This window comes from Fundulus heteroclitus, chromosome 14, assembly GCF_011125445.2.
Source record: "Fundulus heteroclitus isolate FHET01 chromosome 14, MU-UCD_Fhet_4.1, whole genome shotgun sequence".
Taxonomy (NCBI): Eukaryota; Metazoa; Chordata; class Actinopteri; order Cyprinodontiformes; family Fundulidae; genus Fundulus; species Fundulus heteroclitus.
The window spans coordinates 13405400-13423677 of NC_046374.1; the positions used below are offsets into that span (position 1 = coordinate 13405400).

General features: G+C 42.3%; 1 protein-coding gene across 2 annotated transcripts; it reads left to right on the forward strand.

Annotated features, from left to right (window-relative positions):
- The first annotated feature begins 598 nt into the window (after positions 1 to 598).
- sf3b2 (splicing factor 3b, subunit 2) lies at positions 599 to 17807 on the forward strand. 2 transcript variants are annotated; one of them, XM_021322084.2, is made up of 21 exons: positions 599 to 758; positions 1180 to 1226; positions 1467 to 1535; positions 2195 to 2428; positions 2731 to 2806; positions 6211 to 6302; positions 6549 to 6657; positions 8560 to 8654; positions 8726 to 8968; positions 9063 to 9188; positions 9269 to 9349; positions 11077 to 11304; positions 11397 to 11546; positions 11794 to 11883; positions 13246 to 13353; positions 13493 to 13600; positions 14800 to 14942; positions 15325 to 15426; positions 16936 to 17035; positions 17141 to 17326; positions 17432 to 17807. In XM_021322084.2, the coding sequence occupies exons 1-21, from the start codon at positions 629 to 631 to the stop codon at positions 17501 to 17503; spliced, it is 2589 nt and encodes an 862-aa protein (XP_021177759.2). In that variant the 5' UTR covers positions 599 to 628; the 3' UTR covers positions 17504 to 17807. The 2 variants fall into 2 exon arrangements, with proteins under 2 accessions (XP_021177759.2, XP_012728822.2); XM_012873368.3 differs by having other exon boundaries at positions 1467 to 1514.
- The last annotated feature ends 471 nt before the right edge of the window (positions 17808 to 18278 follow it).

Consider the following 18278-nt stretch of genomic DNA (forward strand, 5'->3'; position numbering starts at 1 on the left):
ACTATTGGTCCTGATGCAGAGAACAGAGGACACAGACAATTTGTACTCAAATAAAATACTGTACTTTTACATTTGTATAAGATAATATAGAACTTTAATGATCTCACAATGGAGAGATTTACTTGTGACATCTGTTCTTATAAGCATCAGAAGGTGCACAAAGGAGGAAAAGGTGCATGGAGTATATACAGTGCATCCAGATATATATGTATAGTGGATGGGGATAAAATAAATAAATAAAATAAAGAAAAAGAGATTTAAGGCGACTCATATACATTTAAGTGGAGGCAGGTAAAACACAGTGCAATTTGATAATAAGTAAATAAAATAAGTGAGCTAACTGAAATAGGTGAAGGCTCTTATTGCTAATGCTAATACTGTTTAGCAACAGCTAATTTTACCAAGAAAAGGTTTATCAATGTAGATTGATTTAAAAAAATATTTTAAGGACACTTTTACTTTCTCAGCCATCAATGTGAAACAAATTACTATTCCAACACTGACATCTAGAGGGCAATCATCATAAATCATATGTCTCTTAAGACTCTACGCCCCAGTGTGCACAGCGCGGCGCGCTCCTATCGCGATATCTCCGCTGCCGCCGTTGTTCCGTTCAGAGAAGCTCAACATGGCATCCGACGGGACACCGGTAGCCGAGGCTCTCCCGACGGAGCTGGGAAATGCAATCGCGGCTTTGAATTCATGGAGCAACCCGGACCTTCAGACCAAGCTGGCCGAGCTCGGAGCCCCAAATATGGGTAAGAAAGACGCGAAGAGGGACCTTAACCAGCCTCTGGAGCAGCGACTCTCCAGCTAGCTAGTTGCTAACCACGACAGGCAGACAGGCGCTGAAACGTAGCGCTTCCGTCGAGGTGGGCTGCCACAGGGCCTGTGGAGTGTTTACATTCATTTTAACTTATTATACGCAGTTATTAGTGTATATATGCTGCTTCCTAAACCAACGGGGGCGATTAAAACTCCAGCTAAACCGCTCTGCGTCGTTTACGGTGAAGCGCCCACCTCAGTATTAGCATCTTTGCTAACTTTACTTTCAGCAGCAATTGTTGGCTGGATTGGCTCCGCGCTTGTGTAATTATTACGTTTTAGATACATAATCGATAATGCAGAAACATTTCCGTGTTATCTGTCCGATAATCTCTCTAATCCTCTGTCATCCAGGTCCTCGGGAGGAGCTCATAGACAGACTGAAGGGCTACATGATCCAGGTGAGCACACCTTTAAGCGAAAAATAACGCCCTCTGTTTGGATTATTGTTGATTGATTGTTCTGAGATAAAACACATAGATCTAAATTCTCCTGTCATTTGAAAGTGACTGTGTTTATAAAATTAGCCCCACATTGAAGGTCTTTTCCCCCTCCGCTGTCCTGTTACAGCCAGTGATGATGTCTTTATGCAGACATTGCAGATAAACTGATCATTGGTTGTGCTTTTGTTTAACCTGCAGACCGGAATCATCCTCAACAAACCAAATGATGACAAAATGGCCTCTCAGGTGAGATCTTCATATGTCACGGTAATAGATCGTCTGTTCACTGTAAAACTAAACGGTTAAACTAGGCCTGGGCAGTAATGCACCAAAAATAATATCTCGATATTTTTAGGCTGAATGCTGATATACAATATTTATCTTGGTATGTTTTTCTTTTCATATGTAATTATAAAAATAGCATCTCTGAATGCCTTTTTTATGAAACCTTTTGACCAATCTGTGTGATTTGATTTAATTTGACTGTGTAAAAAGCCTTGAGATGACGTGTGTTGTGAACTGGCGCTATACAAATAAAATTTTATTGAATTCAATCGAAGCTTTATCCCAGATGTCTCACACGCACTGCTCTAGATAAACAGAAGAAATGGCTGAAAAATAACCTACTGGAACACTTACAAGTATATTTCTAATGCAATATAAACGATATAGTCTCATCCTATATCTCCTTAAAATTTATCTGCTTATTTTTAAAATCTCAATATGTTGCCCAGCTTTATGTTAAGAAAAAATTAATCAGTCTGGTTTCATTATGTTTTGTGATGCTTTCAGAGTGACTACCCTTAATAAATTGATTAATAATTAGGTCATAAACACCTTAGGATCTTTTATGGTGAAGTCTGGATATCATTGGAGTCTCAACATGAACAAACAGAGAATCCATACCTGTTCTTTACTCACTTCAGATGCCGGTGATTCCATCTATGCCCCCCATGCCCATGCCGCCAATGCCTCCGGGCATGAGCATGCTCCAGCCTCTGCCCATGATGACCCCGGGAGGCCCCCCTCCGCCCGGCATTCCCATGGGGATGGACCACGCTCCTCTACCTCCTCCGGGCATGTCCCAGGACGATCAGCTGAAGATGGCTCAGCAGAGAGCAGCCATGGTTTTGCAGCAGGAGGAACGGGCCAAGCAGCAGGTGAACTTTACTGACCATTTGTTTTTATTTGGTCCCATAGAACGGCTCAGTTCATGACATGGCACCACTTAGGAAAGCAGTGCCATGCTCTTATGGACGCTTTAACTAAAAGGATTTACTCATCTGTTTTGGTATGTATAAATAAGAAGAGTGTTTTGGAGCTCCAGACAAAAGTAACTTCGGGATGAATTGATGTAGCCTTTTAAAGGAACGTGTCATGGTGACATGCTGTTGGTTTCCTGCTTTTTATTCTTTCATACCAGCATGTTTTAACGCAAACTGTGTCTCTCGCCCTGCATCAGGCTGCAGTGATGATGGAACACCAGGAGATGGCCAAGATGCAGACAAGATCCATGACCTCCATGGGCGATATCAGAGGTTTGTTTAATGCTCGAATTAAATCAAAAGGAACTTAACTTCCAAAAAAAAAAGGTAATTTCACTGTATGGCGTTTTATATTCACTGGAAGAGACGGTAACTTACTTTTGTTCTTAAAGCTTCGCCCCTGTGTCAGCGATGATCCATCAAAAATAGGCTTGTTTTTGCGTTTCTGTTAACACATCTGAATGACGGCGTTTTAATTGCAACCTCTATCCACAACACTAGTAGAAACGTTAAAAACATGCGTATAATGTCCCTGCCACGCCACTAGCAGGCAGTATGCTCCTCCTTAAAACTCAACATGTTTTCTTACAAACACGCCCTGCTTAATTTCTACTGATTGCAGTCATGCTGCGCATGCACCAGGGCAGCTTCTGTTTTTCCCCTCATTGTACCCCAATGGAGACAGGATGTTTTAAATTCCTTGTAGACTAACACCCGTTTATAAATCTCGCAGTTCTCAGAGAAAACGTGCGCAGTTGTGGTGTCGATGGGTCGTAGAAACACAACAAAACCTTTCCGTTTTAACAAAGAAAGTCGTGTGCACTGGGTCTGTAGTCCATCCGGTGCCTTGCAAAAGTGTTTATGCACAGTTTGTCATCTTACAACCACAAACGTCTATGTAGTGCATTAAAGTTTTGTTTTTAACAAAGTAACCCTTCAAGGTGTAAGGTCTAAATTTTCACCTGGACTTTTTTTATTTAACTGTGACGTTATACCACCATCTTAAAAGTTTCAGTCAAGTGGTATACATCCTTTATTCCACAGAGAAGCTGACTTTTCATAATATAAAAACTCATAAGAATGTAATAAAAGATATAGAACCAGAAAATTTCAGGCGGATTTAACCGTGCAAAGTTTTATTGATAAACACACATCAAACACCAATGAACGAACTGAAAAATGCAAAAAAAATTTGTAGCATATGTACAAATGTGTTTATTCTCCAAAAGAAAAAAGGAACTTGTTTTTCTGCAAATCTCCAGCTAATGCTGATGTTAGACAGAAAATTGTTCCTATCATCTATCAGTCTCAGAAATGCTTTTCCAGGGTGTGGACAGCTGCTTGTTGTGCTTGGCCAAACGGAGCCCACACTTCCTCATCCCATAGGATGCAGGCTTGCTGGGATCATCCTGTGGAGTACGGGGCAAATGTTCCCCTGATGCTTAGGACACACCTCTGGCACATCACCATTAAAATGAGGCAGGGGGGTGGGTTATCTTGTGCAACTTGCACTACTTCACATAAAGCAACTTCACATGTAAAATTCATGTAATATTTTACACAGGCCAGTCAAACTAACTGAAGCAAAACTAATTGAATAACAATAATATTATTGCTACCGCTTCTTTTTCAGGCCAAAGGTGTGAAAAAGAAAGCAACAAAGAAACTCTCTGTAAAACTTCAAGAAAAATTGTATCCAAAGAAAAACTACTACTAGAATTTAAAGTTTTAGGTCCACATAACATTGCATTTATGTGCACAATCCTTGAATAAACTCTGTCAGAGGGAAAGCAAACCTCTAATAGATAAAAACAAAACACAAGAGCATAATGCATCACCGTTTTATGCAGATTTACTCTGCATTTATGTATATATTACATCGTTATTAATGTATATAACAATTAGGTTCCATCTGGATCCAGACACACAAGGTAATCCAGCTCCTCGTCTCTCTAGGACCGCTGCGTCGTCTTCTGCTTACGGATGTTTCTGTAACAGTTAACCTCAGGAGCTGTGATGTCATTTCCAGTTCAGCGAATACTTTTGTGAAGACAAATCTATCCAGTAAATGTGTCACAATGTGCACAGTAAACCTTCATAAAGGGTCGTTGTTTTGCTGATTTTATCTCATTTATAGCCTTTTATAGCATCTTACAAATTCCTGCCAGCGTGTCCGGTGAAAGCAAGCTAAAATCTTGTTGTGTAAAACTCTTTGGGATGTGCGTTCTGCGTTCTGATTGGAGATCCAATCAGAACGCAGGTTCTGATTGGATCACCACGGTGAATGCTACCATTGGAGACTGATTTTCACCACTCTCTACACGGGTTGGGGAGGGCAAACAGATATGTCAATGGTATCAGTGGAAAGGCTAAGATCTCACGTTTCGGGTGCAAATAAAAGTGGATCAAAAGATACACGCAAAAATGTACAACATACTCTGGGAGATCATATACAACCTCCATAGACCTCGAAGGGTTAAATCTGTAAACAGTGCCACTTGTTTTGGTTTTCATTCCCATTTACCCCCACGTGAAACCCAGTGCAACCAGTTCACTTCATTAGTAAATAAGCACCACTGGTGTCGGGGATAAAGAGGACGAGAACCATAAAGTACTTTTCGGTTCTAAAACGTTATCTGTGCAATTAACTAAAGCGAAGCTGCAGAAGTCCTCCACTCTGGTAGCAGAACTAGAGCTGTGCATAAAAATTGATACAAAGATTAATATCCATGTTTTAAAAAAAACAATTTAATATCGATATTCTGGCTTTCAATATCAATATACCTCCCAACCCCTAGGGGGCGGTATTACAATACGCTATTACTGTTCACAGTGGGGAAGTGCAAGTGAGACGAATTTGCAGAATGGCCGACAGGATTTTAGAAGCGCGTCCGTCCCTAAAATCAGACGTTTGGGCACATTTTTGGTTTTTGTGAAACGTTAAATGCATTGAATCAAATGCACTTTATTCTCAGTGTTCAATAAATTGAACATAAATGTAATATTTGGCTGGTTTTGTTGATTGAATGACTTTGAGCATTAATTGGAAAGCAATAAATATCGATACTGGAGTCAAATCAAGCTGAGCGACACGATTCGATACGATTGAGAATCGTATTGTATCGGCTCATCCTAGATGATACCCAGCCCTAAGCAGAACGGTAGAAATAGCAGCCATTAAACAATCTGGCTTTTATGTAGGAGCAGCAAGTAGAAAGCGATGCAATGTCCTGCTTATAGTTTGCCACAAGCCTTGTTGGGGACACAGCCAACCTGTGGAAGAAGGTGCTCTGGTCAGATGAGACCAAACGTAAACAAAAGCGACGCCCTGAACAAACCATTGTCCCCAGTGAAACACGGTGGTGGCAGCATCATGCCGTGGGACAGGGAAGCTGGTCAGAGACGATGGGAATACCACGGACTATTTTCCACTCTCTCCATATGCTCTACTCTGTCTGTGGCTGCAGCCATCCAATATTTTATTAATCATGTAATCAAATAAATCCAGGATTAATCAAGTTAAGCGTCTGTTTTCTTCGGCGGTGATCTATGACGTAGATTGTGGTTTGCGTCTGACCGAATGTGTCAGATGTCTGAGGTGTGAGATGTTCAGCGAGACTCTGTCACACAGTTCAGATTAAAATGACCAGATCTGATCTGTGTGTGTTACGGTTCAGGCATGGATCCTCGAGGTCCCCTTCCCCCTGGTGTCAGCATGCTGCCCCAGAAACAGAGGGTGCCTCCTCCCCCAGGAGAGGATAACAAGGAGGTAAACCAATGATTGGATTCTTTTTTTTCACAACAAACTAACCAAACAGCTTTAACGACCAATTTACAGATGAATGAATCCTCTGTGTCTGTTTTTTTTTTTTTATCTGTTAAAGAGCCGTAGAAGTGGATTATGTGTATTTATAGGATACATAACTTTTTATTTATCCGTCATAAATGACAGTTAAACCTGAATGTGATTAATTGTTTGTGTAAAACTAAAGACTTTTAATCCGAACCCTTGCAGGTCTGGCAGAGCGAGGAGGTGGGCATCGGTGGGCCTAAAATCCCGCAGGTCCTGGAGAAGATCCTCCAGCTGAAGGAGATCAGACAGGAGCAGCTCACTGATGTAACAGGTCAGGATTCGGAATTTAAATATTATGAAATGTTGAAATCTAATTTATTCTGAAAAACCAACTCCTCCGGCTCATGTGTGCCTCATTTTGAAGCTGCACTACAAAAAAAGAACTACAAATAAGTAAAATTTTCTTGAAATGAATGTATTTGCCCTTGATTTGAGCAGGTAAATAAGATTATTTGCCAATGGAATGCGTATTTTTACCCCTAAAATAAGATAATTAGATATACTGCACTTGAAATAAGATGACAGAGATGAATTGTTCCTATTTTAAGTGCAAAAATCTTATTCCATTGGCAAATTGTCCTATTTATCTGCTCAAATCAAGGAAAAATAGTTTCATTTCAAGAAAAAAAGTCATATTTTTAGGTCTATTTTTGCAGTGTGCCAGTGTATGAAGCTGCTGGGCGCGGCTCTGCTCTCAGTACAGAAGGAAAACCAGAGACAGTCCAGTGTTTCCTACTTGTACTTGTAGAGCGCTTTAACTAGTCAGTCATTCACACCCTGGCGGTGGTGAGCTACGTTAGCAGCCACAGACTGACAGAGGCGAAGCTGACATACAACAGCACCATCGACCCTCTGACCACCGCCAGCAGGCAATGCAGGTGAAGTGTCTTGCCCAAGGACATGACGACTGAGACAGTCGGAGTGGGGGATTGAACCGGCAACCTGCCAATTGAAGGATGAACTTCCCAGTAGTGTCGCCCCATACTTTGCCACTCTGTCATGATATTTGGGGACTTTTCAGGCCCATCTAGCAACTTTTGTTCTAAAAAGCCACTAGAAACAAATCTAGTGACTTTCTGTGTTTTTGCCGATTTAGCAGCTTCTCTTGAAAGCAGCAATCTGTCTCACTGCTAGAGCTGTGTGGGGTCTGCTATTCCCTCAGCGCTGTCTCACAGGCAGTGGCTGTGTGAGCTTTGTGAAGGGCAAGTTGTTGCACTATTAATCCCAACAGGGACGCTCATCTTTGTTCAAGAGGAACCTTTTATTTGTTTTTTGCCTTATTTTAAGGCCAATAGGGAAATTTTTTGCCTTATTTTAAGGCCAATAGGGAAATTCATCTTGTTTTTTTTGTCAATTAAAAACAAAGTTCTTTTGAAATAATTTCCTAGTTGTTTCTACATTTAAAAAAAATGAATAAGATAAAAATAATCAGATTAAAATGGTAAATCTGATGCATTGAGAAAAAATTAGAGGTTTTATTTTTAGGCGTATCGTCTAACCTTGGATACTAAAGCACCAGATGGCTCCAGCCGTGGTTGGGACGGCTCACCTCTGGGTGAACGGCCTCTCTGGTCTGGAAGGAGCTTGTTTTTGCCATCTCTATGTTTGAGGGAAGCGGATTGGTTAGGAGGACGCTGCTTTAGGTGATGACTGTCCTGCTGCTTTGGGTTCAGCTAAACAAAAAAAGCTCATTTGTCTAAAACTTAGAAATGACACAAACACAGCGGAGCAGCTGAAACAGGATTATTCATGCATGTCCTTTTTAAAATCGCATTAAAAGGAAATTCAGAGACATTTCTGGAGGTGATCTTACCCTGATAAGGAAAGAGGAATAATTTTTTTCTGATAATCTGTAAATGCATAATCTAACCAAAAATAAGGACTATAATGAGCCTGCTGTGTTTGGGAGATTTGGGATTGATGACATAGTTAAGCATTTATCATACACTAGTAGTATGTTACTGTGATGAATCAAAAGCTTCAGAAAGAGCCTCTTATTGCAAGTCTTGCATTTTATTAATGTGATTCTGTCTTACAAAAATCAGATTCATGTTTGTTAGTTTGGCTCATCGGGGCGTTGGTAGGATTTGGCAGATTTAACCCGATTCACACCTTTAATTGAACTGTAGAAAAGATCCACGTTTTTAAATGTGCTCCTCAACCCTCCCTTCAGCCGAAGAAGACGATTACGGAGGAGAGATGGATCCATCCAACTCCTCCCAAGCGATGTCGGAGACAGAAGACGACGGCCAGATGTCCAAGAAAGACGTGAGTCCTTCACACCTTCGACTGCGGCGCGGAGCCCCGCCTTTCGTTTACACGTCGCATGTCTCCCCCAGAAAAACCGCAAACGCAGGAACCGCAAGAAGAAGAGCAAGAAGAAGCGAGCGCTGGAAAAGAAGGAGCAGGCCGAGCAGCACCAGCAGCAGAAGGAGGGCAGCGAGAAGGAGAAGGAGAAAGACAAGGAGAAGGACAAGGACAAAGGAAAGGAGCCAGAGGTGGAGATCGAGTACGTGGCTGAAGAGCCTGAGATTTATGACCCCAACTTCATCTTCTTCAAGAGGATCTTTGAAGCTTTTAAGGTGACCACAGCAGATTCTTACCGCAGATTTAAAGTAACGCGTCTCTCCGTGTTTCGCTCACGCCATGAAGCCGTTCTCTTCTCCTCGTGCGTAGCTAACCGACGACGTGAAGAAAGAGAAGGAGAAGGAGCCGGAGAAGGCGGAGAAGCAGGAGGCCGTTGGCATGTTGCGGAAAAAGGGCTTCGAGCTGGAGAGGAAGGACAGCGACGACAGCGACGAGGTGCCAATCCCGCCCCGCTGCCCGAGAGAGGCGTGGCTTTGTGTGGACGGGTTTTAACGCATGCGCTGTCCCCCCTGCAGGAGGCCAAGACGGACGTCCCCAAGCTGTCCAAGAAGAAGCTGAGGAGGATGAACCGGCTGACTGTGGCTGAGCTCAAACAGGTGAAGAGAGGCTAACTTTGGCCGGCCAAAAGGATTCAGTTTTACCTTCAGTAAAAATCTGAAATGTGTTGTAGACGTTTTTTTTTAACCCCCCCATTTCCTCTGACGCCCTTAAATAAAATCCAGCAGCAGTCCCCTGATTAGTAAACAGAGATCCTCTGAATGTGATTTAGTCTCCGTATAAATCCAGCTGTTCTCTGAGGACCGCCTTGGTTTGTCAGAGAACATTAAAGACAGAGGATTCTGAAACTAAACCAATGAGCCTGGCAAGGAAAACAAATTAATTTGAGATCGGCTCAGAGGCTTAAGGTAACTCTGGAGAAGCTGCAGAGATCCGTGGCTCAGGTGGAAGCACACTGTGGTTACCTTTTTATCAGAGCGGCAAGAAGAAGCCCGTTGTTGGAAAAAGAGCTGTAAGAGGCCATGCTGGTGTTGTAGAGAACATTAGTTCAATTGAATTTTATTTTTATAGCGCCAACTCATGATACATGCCATCCCAAGACTCTTTACAAAGTCAGATTCATTCAGATTATACAGATTGGTCAAAAATGTCCTATATAAGGAAACCAGTTGATTGCTTCAAAGTCCTGACAAGCAGCATTCACTCCTGGAGAAGCATGGGCTACAGAGAGAGTCGTCTGCATTGTACATGGCTTTGCTGCAATCCCTCATACTGAGCAAGCATGAAGCAACAGTGGTCTAGTGGATCACAGCAGATAATGACGGGTCATTTCTGCTGTGAAGCATGGTGGTGGCATCATTATGCTGCGGGGGTGCTTTGGATCAACTAAATACAGGGCAGTGCTGGAAGAAAACCTGTTTCAGGCTTCTTAAGACTTAAGACATGGACGAGGTCCGTCTTTTAATAGAGACGCGTCCAGCGTCCAGCTCTGTGTTTACATCCAAACGGTCCAGTCAAAGTCCAGACTCATGTAACAGCCAATTGAAATTCTGTAGCAAGACTTGAAACTGATGTTCACACATGCTCTCCATCTGCTCTGACTGCTTGGGATAATTTTTTATTTTTTTTTAAAGAAGAATGGATAAATATGTCTACATGTACAGGGGTGGTAGAGACAAAACTCTAGACTTGCAGCAGTAATTGTAGCAAAAGATGATTCTGCAAAGTATGAACTCTCAGGCTCCCGTCCAATGTTTATAGTTGTAACATGGCTAAATGTAAAAAAATAAAAAATAAAAAAATTCAAATTTTGTAAGGTATTTTTAATTTAGAGCATGTTTCAAACTCGAGGCGCGCGGGCCGAATCTGGCCCATCAAGGCAATATATCCGGCCCTCAAGAGCCAAGAAAGGGCATATCATGTCATAAAGTAGAGGCATATATTCTTTTAAAGTTCATAAAGTGGCTAAAACTGTGCCTCCTGTAGCGAATGTTGATTTAACAGTGTAGTAACAGCATTCTGCCACTAGTGTTCATCTAGTGGCAGGATAAACTAAGGTAACTAAAGGTTAACTCACCCCAGTATCAACTTTTTTGCAGATAAACTGTATAAACTGGGTGCTACTTTTATGTTACTGTGCTTTTTATACTTCTATATGAACTGAAATGAAATTATGAAATTAAAAGTATCATCTATACATGTCCAACCGGCCCTTTTGATGACTTCATGATGCCAAGTGGCTCAATGTACAAATGAGTTGGACACCCTGGTTTAATGCTCTCAGTCACATGTTGTTTCTCTCTGTGTTTCCGGGTGGTTTCCACAGCTGGTCGCTCGCCCAGATGTGGTGGAGATGCACGACGTGACGGCCCAGGAGCCCAAGCTACTGGTGCACCTGAAGGCCACCAGGAACACGGTGCCGGTGCCGCGCCACTGGTGCTTCAAAAGAAAGTATCTGCAGGGAAAGAGGGGCATCGAGAAGCCCCCGTTCGAGTTGCCAGAGTTCATCAGGAGGACGGGGATCCAGGAGATGAGGGAGGCTCTGCAGGAGAAGGTCGGTGTCTCCTCCGGTTCTCTCCAGCACAGCGCTGAGCGGAGCAGGCCCTTCCCCGTGTTAACGCCGTCGTTATGTCGCCGCCCGCTTAGGAGGATGCCAAAAGCATGAAAACCAAAATGAGGGAGAAGGTCCGACCCAAGATGGGGAAGATTGACATCGACTACCAGAAGCTCCACGACGCTTTCTTCAAGTGGCAGATCAAACCTAAGCTCACCATCCATGGAGATCTTTACTACGAGGTACCACACCGCTTGCTCTGCTCATGACCGTGCTGCCAGGTTACGCCGCTTTAAATGTCCTGCACAAAAGTGTCAGGTCCATTTAAAGTGAGCGTGTAAAACTGAGCAGGCTGACTTTCATGAGTTTGAATGGTTGTCCAGTTGAAGGTGTGATGATTCCTAATGCATACTTGGTTTTTTCATTTTTTAACGTGTCGCTATGTTGGTCCAGTAATCCCCTGCATCGTGTTTGTTTTTGCTCCGTCAGGGTAAAGAGTTTGAAACCCGGCTGAAGGAGAAGAAGCCCGGAGATCTGTCAGACGAGCTGCGGATCGCTCTGGGGATGCCGGTCGGACCTGTAAGCGCCGTAAAATGACCTCAGGAACTACAAGTCACCGTAGTTTTTAGAGCAAAAGTAGAAGTTTCACAGCAGAATCTCTCTGAACTGCAGGCATAAAGGATGGATATGAATAGAAAACCCCTGATAGAGAATCTACACCCATTCATATTTAGACATCACAACCGTAGGATTCTGTGTTTTATTGGGATTTTATGTGACAAACACAAAGCAGAGCAGGTGGTTTCCAGCCTCTGACAGCTTCTAGGATTGCCCTGAATTTAGAGTTGAGCTCAAATTTAGTCCAAATCTTGGCCGATTTTAGTTTTAAAATCAATTCCTGTGACCAAAAGTTGCATCTGATGGGAAAATAAGACGGCAACAATCATTAGAAAATTCTCCATTAGCAGAAATCAACCCCTTCTTACAATTGCTCAGCAGCTTTTTGCTTGTTTCCATCAGCATTTACCTTCAAGGTTGGAAGACCTTCCTGCCATCACCCTAATTTTTCGATTCAGAATCGGCTTCATGCGGCCGTGATTTTCTGCACAATCAAGGACTTTGACTTTGTAGTCAGCACTCACCGCGTACAGACAGGATGCATAAATATAAACCTAATCCATGGTTTATAACCTCTCCACAGATTCTCTTTTAGATTCAAGTTGGGGCTCTGGCTCAACTTGAATCTAAAAGATGTCTATATCTTTTAGATTCACCCTGATGACCTTTTCTCAGTAAACCTGAGTTTAGCTCTCATCTGACTAGAGCTCCACCGCCCCACATGTTCACCATGTTTCTCACACGGCGTGTTAGGAACTATAACTGTTTCTCCTTATGACTCTCATTGAACAGTGGCTTCATTCTGACCTCTAACAGCTCTGAAAACCACGCCTCCTTTCCCCTCCGCTTCATAGCGCTGGCTGCCTTTGTGCTGGTCTCTGGCATCAAACCCCAATAAATGAGATTAAGGTCGGTTATAGCGATGCGACGAGGTGCCAGGGACATCGCTGGTTCTGCGAGGTGTGGTGGATGAAGGTTTAACGCCTATTAGACGTACGAACGGTTGACGCATCTGTTTTTCTGCCTGTTTATTGCTCTGATTTGCGCGCAGGCGGTAAGAATGCATGTCGCGTTTGCCGAGGTGGCGCGTTCACACCAACGCGCTAACAAGGAACATGGCAGGATAATAACTGTTAATAAAACACAGTAAATATTTCCCCCGCGGGGCTAATTTTACAGACGGCACAGGATGACGAGTGAAAATGACTTTCACACCGTATGTTTAGGCGCCGCAGACGGTGAGCTTCATTTAATGTCGCCCGGGCAAACGACGCTCTTTCCTGACTCATTTTTTTTTAAATTTTTTTTTTTTGCCGTCTCCAGAACGCTCACAAGGTGCCGCCTCCCTGGTTGATAGCCATGCAGCGGTACGGCCCCCCTCCCTCCTACCCTAACCTCAAGATTCCTGGACTCAACTCCCCAATCCCAGAGGTAAAAACACCCAGAACACTCTAAATATTAATATATCCTGCAACAATAGCTTCTTTTTTGTTGTTTTTTTTAAACCCTTGTTGTAGTAATTAATATGTGCTTCCTTTCTCGTGCTTGTCCCTGTCCTGCTGTGCATCAGAACTGTACGTTTGGTTATCACGCCGGTGGATGGGGGAAGCCGCCCGTAGACGAGATGGGCAAGCCGCTGTACGGCGACGTGTTTGGGACCAACGCCACAGACTTCCAGGTCAGAGCTGCACGACCCAGGTCGAACCCAAAAACAGCCTGCGCTCTCCTTCGCTTTGTCTTTATCACCTTTAATTAGAGGAAAAAAATTCAAAATAAGGTGGAATCTTTGATAAAATGTGAGACAAATGAACATTCAGGGGAAGAAATGGCCAAATAGTGGAGTTTTAGTTCCAGTTATGATAATTTCAGACAAAGATAGTCTTCTGAAAATTTCAAAAAAGTAAAAAACAAAACAACTGGACTTGCTTTTCGTAGTTGAAGACGTTTCGCTTCCTCTCCAGGAGAACAGAAATGTCTTCAACTACGAAAAACAAGTCCAGTTGTTTCGTTTTTGTTTTCTTTTTTTGGAATGACCATGACCCAAATGACTGATAATCTTCACCAGCGTCTTCTGAAAATATTTTTATAGCATCAGCTTTTGGTCAATTTTAAATCGGTTACAAAAACAAATTAAATCTATATGTCTGCTGAACCTTAACAAATCCAAAGTTTATAAAGAAAAAAACAACCAGGCAACAATTCTATAGAAAATAGTTTTTTTTTTTTTATTATTATTAAAGTACATTAGTATCATTAATTAAATTGCTATTCAAAGAGTTAAAATTATAATTATTTACATTTTTTTTTTTTTTTTTTTGCAAGTTCATCAAATGGCTTAACCTAGAAAAACATCAGTGTTTTTTTTTTTTTTTTTTCCATAATTATCTGAAAGCATTGTACATTTTTCATGAGATAATAACTAATAACTAAAATGAAAAGTAATGATGCATAACAGGCAATATTTAGGCTAATATTTAAGACTAACTTTTAAAAAAAATTTCCTATGCCATTTGTTATATGGAAAACCTTTTCTTTCTTTTTTTTCTCCCTCAGTTTTTTTTTTATAATGAATTGACATCATATAATCTGGCTTCAGAGCTTTTCAGAACATTTTTGTGGAATTTTCTTTTTAGATTTTTCTGTTTATGACTTCAAAGGGTATTAAAACGATGCCCGGGGATCAAATGTTAATAACTTGAGTTCATGGTTTAAAATCAAATTAAGTTTATTGACTGATGCTGGCTGGTTGTAAATCCTCCCTGAAAGGAAACTTTTTACCGTATAAATGTCTCTGCAGCCGTTGCTGTTTGTCTTTGTTTCATGGACACCTCTCCCTCCCTTTGAGCGTCTCACGGCGAGTCGTGCTCTTGTGTCCAGGCCAAAGCAGAGGAGGAGGAGGTGGACCACACACCGTGGGGGGAGCTGGAGCCTTCGGACGAGGAGTCGTCAGAGGAAGAGGAGGAGGAGGAGAGCGACGAAGAGAAGCCCGACGAAACCGGATTCTTCACGCCAGCAGACAGGTGCTTAATGCTCTACATGTAGTCAACCAGCCTGAGGAGGGTTTTATGTTTACATATATTGTTACCATGACTACACAACAAGGAATCTGTTGCTACTCAGTAAAAAACAAGTTTTATTTCACCATCTGTTGGTTTAAATAGAGATTTTCATATTAACAGTAAAGCTGTGGCTGTTTAGATGATTTTAGAGATGCAGTTTTCTTTATTCTTTAGTTTTTCCTCACAATAATGAGCCAGATTTGCCACCAGAATGAGTGACCCTGTGTCTGTAGAGCTTCTCTGCTGGAGTGGTTTTCCTGCTGAGCTGAGTTTGACTGCGGTTGTGTTAATAAGTCCCCCGCTATTTTTTCATAAAAGCAAAACCTTTTTTTTTGCGTTTCAGCGGGTTGATCACCCCTGGAGGCATCACATCGGTGCCGGCCGGCATGGAGACCCCGGAGCTGATCGAGCTGAGAAAGAAGAAGATCGAGGAAGCCATGGACGGGTGAGCGTGGCTCCGCTGCTGCTTTCCTTTGTTGTCACCTTTCACATGTGGGCTGTATTTCAGTGTTGACCACACTTTGCTTTGTTTCTAAAGAGCCAAGCTTAACACACTGCCCCCCTCACACTTATTAAGCTTTAATAGAGATGCCAGGTTTTGGCGTAAATCAGGGGTGTCAAACATACGGCCCGCGGGCCGGATCCGGCCCGCCGAACAATTTAGTCCGGCCCTGTGGCCAAATGCATTATCATTATTAAAAAAAAAACTTTGTTGTCTTAATGTCAAAAAGAGCTCATCAGATTTGACTTTCACAAGTGGAGCAGTACTGCTTTTGCCATAGTACCTCATCTGAACCCAGAGGACCCAGAGTTTCACCCTAGTTTTATTATGATTCATGCGGGGAATATCTCAAATGATATGGACACTACAATGGGAAAGTAGGAGAGGAAAGGAAGAACAAGAAGAAAAAAAAACAAAAGGTGAAAGAAAGAGGAGATAAAAGGAAGAGAATGATAAAACAATTATTGAAAAAAAACATGTACTTCGTTTAATTGAAACACGCGGTTCCAATATTGTCCACGAGGGGCGCTGTGTTTTAATTAGCAGATTAAGCTTCAGGTGTGGAAAAATTCAAATCATTTCTTAATTTTTATCTATTTGATGTATTTTGTCATGCAGGACAGTGTTTTTAAGTTCCAAAAAATGTGAATAAATGTTTTTCAACATTGTATAATCACTGTGATCAGTTCTTATGCATAATGCCCTTAAGTAAATTTTTAACTGAGTAAAAGTATTGTTGAAATTGCACATACTTTTCTTAAAAACGCTGAGGTTATTCATAATATATTGTGTAAAAGTGAAATTAATTTAATATAAAAATGTATTAGTTCTATTTAATCTTGCAATGAGTTTCCTCGTGTGGCCCTCTTGAGATCAGATTAAGCTGAATGCGGCCCCTAAAACAGAATGAGTTTGACACCCCTGGCCTAAATGGTGAACATTGTTCACCTGCTTGGAGTAAATGTTTAACTAAAGCCACATTACTGTCTTTCTGTAGCTCACAGTTCACCTGGTGCTGCATTCACTTACACTCAGACGTGTTATTACCTCATTTATACACTAGTTCAGGTAGTCCGTGTTTATATTCAACACGTCAATTAAATGTGTTCCTTGTTTAACGCAAGGGGAAATAACCCAACATGCCTACGCAAATTATCGTGCCTGTTTTAATTAATCACGTGATTAAAACTGATGGTGCGAATAATTGATTGATTATGGTTTATGATTGAATCTGCAAAGTGTGAGATTCTTTTGATTCCTGCCCTCTTTAGTCTGTTAAATGAGATCCAGGGAAGCCAGTTTCCCTCAGAAGTCGGCTAATTGGGGCTCTGTGAGGAATCCCGATGAAATGCGTCCATGTTTGCGATAACATGACGGGACGGGGAAGAAGTTCCTCTTTTTTTACCAGGCACTAAGTCGCAGCATCCTCATCTAAAACGTTTTGTTTTGTAGGAACGAGACGCCTCAGCTTTTCACCGTTCTGCCAGAGAGACGAACGGGCCCCGTGGGAGCAGCCATGATGGCCTCCACACACATCTACGAAATGTCGGGGGTGAGGCCGCACGGATGTCACGACTAACTTTAAATCTCCCTGCGAGCCGTTTTGGTCGGGGAAACGCGTCTTTTGTTTATATTTCTTACTCTCTGCTGCTTCCAGGTGGGACGCAAGGCGGGCGGCGGGCAGGAGTCTCAGGGCGTGGAGGTGGCCCTGGCCCCCGAGGAGTTGGAGCTGGACCCGATGGCCATGACTCAGAAATACGAGGAGCACGTGAGAGAGCAGCAGGCCCAGGTGGAGAAGGAGGACTTCAGCGACATGGTGGCTGAGCACGCCGCCAAACAGAAGGTGCCTGATCCGTCGCGCGGCTCCCGCCTCATCGTCTTTCAGCCGGTGGCGGCGTTTGATTAACGGCCCTCTGCTTCCGCTTTCTCCCTCTTTGTCTCCGAGCAGCAGAAAAAGAGGAAGGCCCAGCCGCAGGACACGCGAGGCGGCGCCAAGAAATACAAAGAGTTCAAGTTCTAGAGAAACGCCAACGGCAGGCCAGACGCCGCAACAACGGGATGTGAAAAGGAGAGACGGGATCCGATTTCACTTGCAGAGGACGTCGATGTTGGATCACAGACGGGTTTTTGTTCCCTTTTTTTAAAAAGTACGCATCAACAATGCCGTCTGGCCACATGTCGTGTAGTCGACGTCACGTGCATTTCCTGTTTAACTTGTAACTTTTTAGCTCTGCGCTGTTTTCCACCACGTTATTCTTCTGTTATTTTGTTTTTTTTTTCTGGATTTTTTTTGTAAATAAATGATGTGAAGACAAAAACGTCTACTTCTGTTTAATCCTCATGTCATTTTATTAATTTTTATACCGATAGGTGTAACAGCAGGATCTGCAGCCTTTACAATCTTCAGTCATATTTGCCCTCAGTCCAACTAAATGAACATTTAGAGCAATAAATGTTACATTTTGAAAAAAAGACAAAAGTTGTGATAAATGTCTACTGTATAGAATGAGTCGGGTTTTTTTAGAGATTCGCCATTTCAATGCTATAGGTTTTGGATATAAATAAAAATTAAACTTGTGCTAAAAGAGGACGGACACATTTTCTTTATGAGATTTTATTTGTGGAAATGGGTAAAAACAAAAAAGCACCTAGGTTTCCAGCTAATGACCAGACAGGGGGATCTGAAAAATAATTACTGCTGCTTTCATTATCGGTCTCTTGTGGAAATTCAATGCAATTATTCCAGGTAAAACTAACAAAAAATGTTAAACCAGTATTTGTTATATGTAGGGCCG

Excerpts from the sequence above, each read along its gene's own strand:
- sf3b2 (XM_021322084.2), top strand. The coding sequence starts at position 629 with ATGGCATCCGACGGGACACCGGTAGCCGAGGCTCTCCCGACGGAGCTG. Across the intron at positions 9,350-11,076 it reads CTGTGGCTGAGCTCAAACAG|CTGGTCGCTCGCCCAGATGT; the intron begins GTGAAGAGAGGC and ends TGGTTTCCACAG. Across the intron at positions 14,943-15,324 it reads TTCTTCACGCCAGCAGACAG|CGGGTTGATCACCCCTGGAG; the intron begins GTGCTTAATGCT and ends TTTGCGTTTCAG.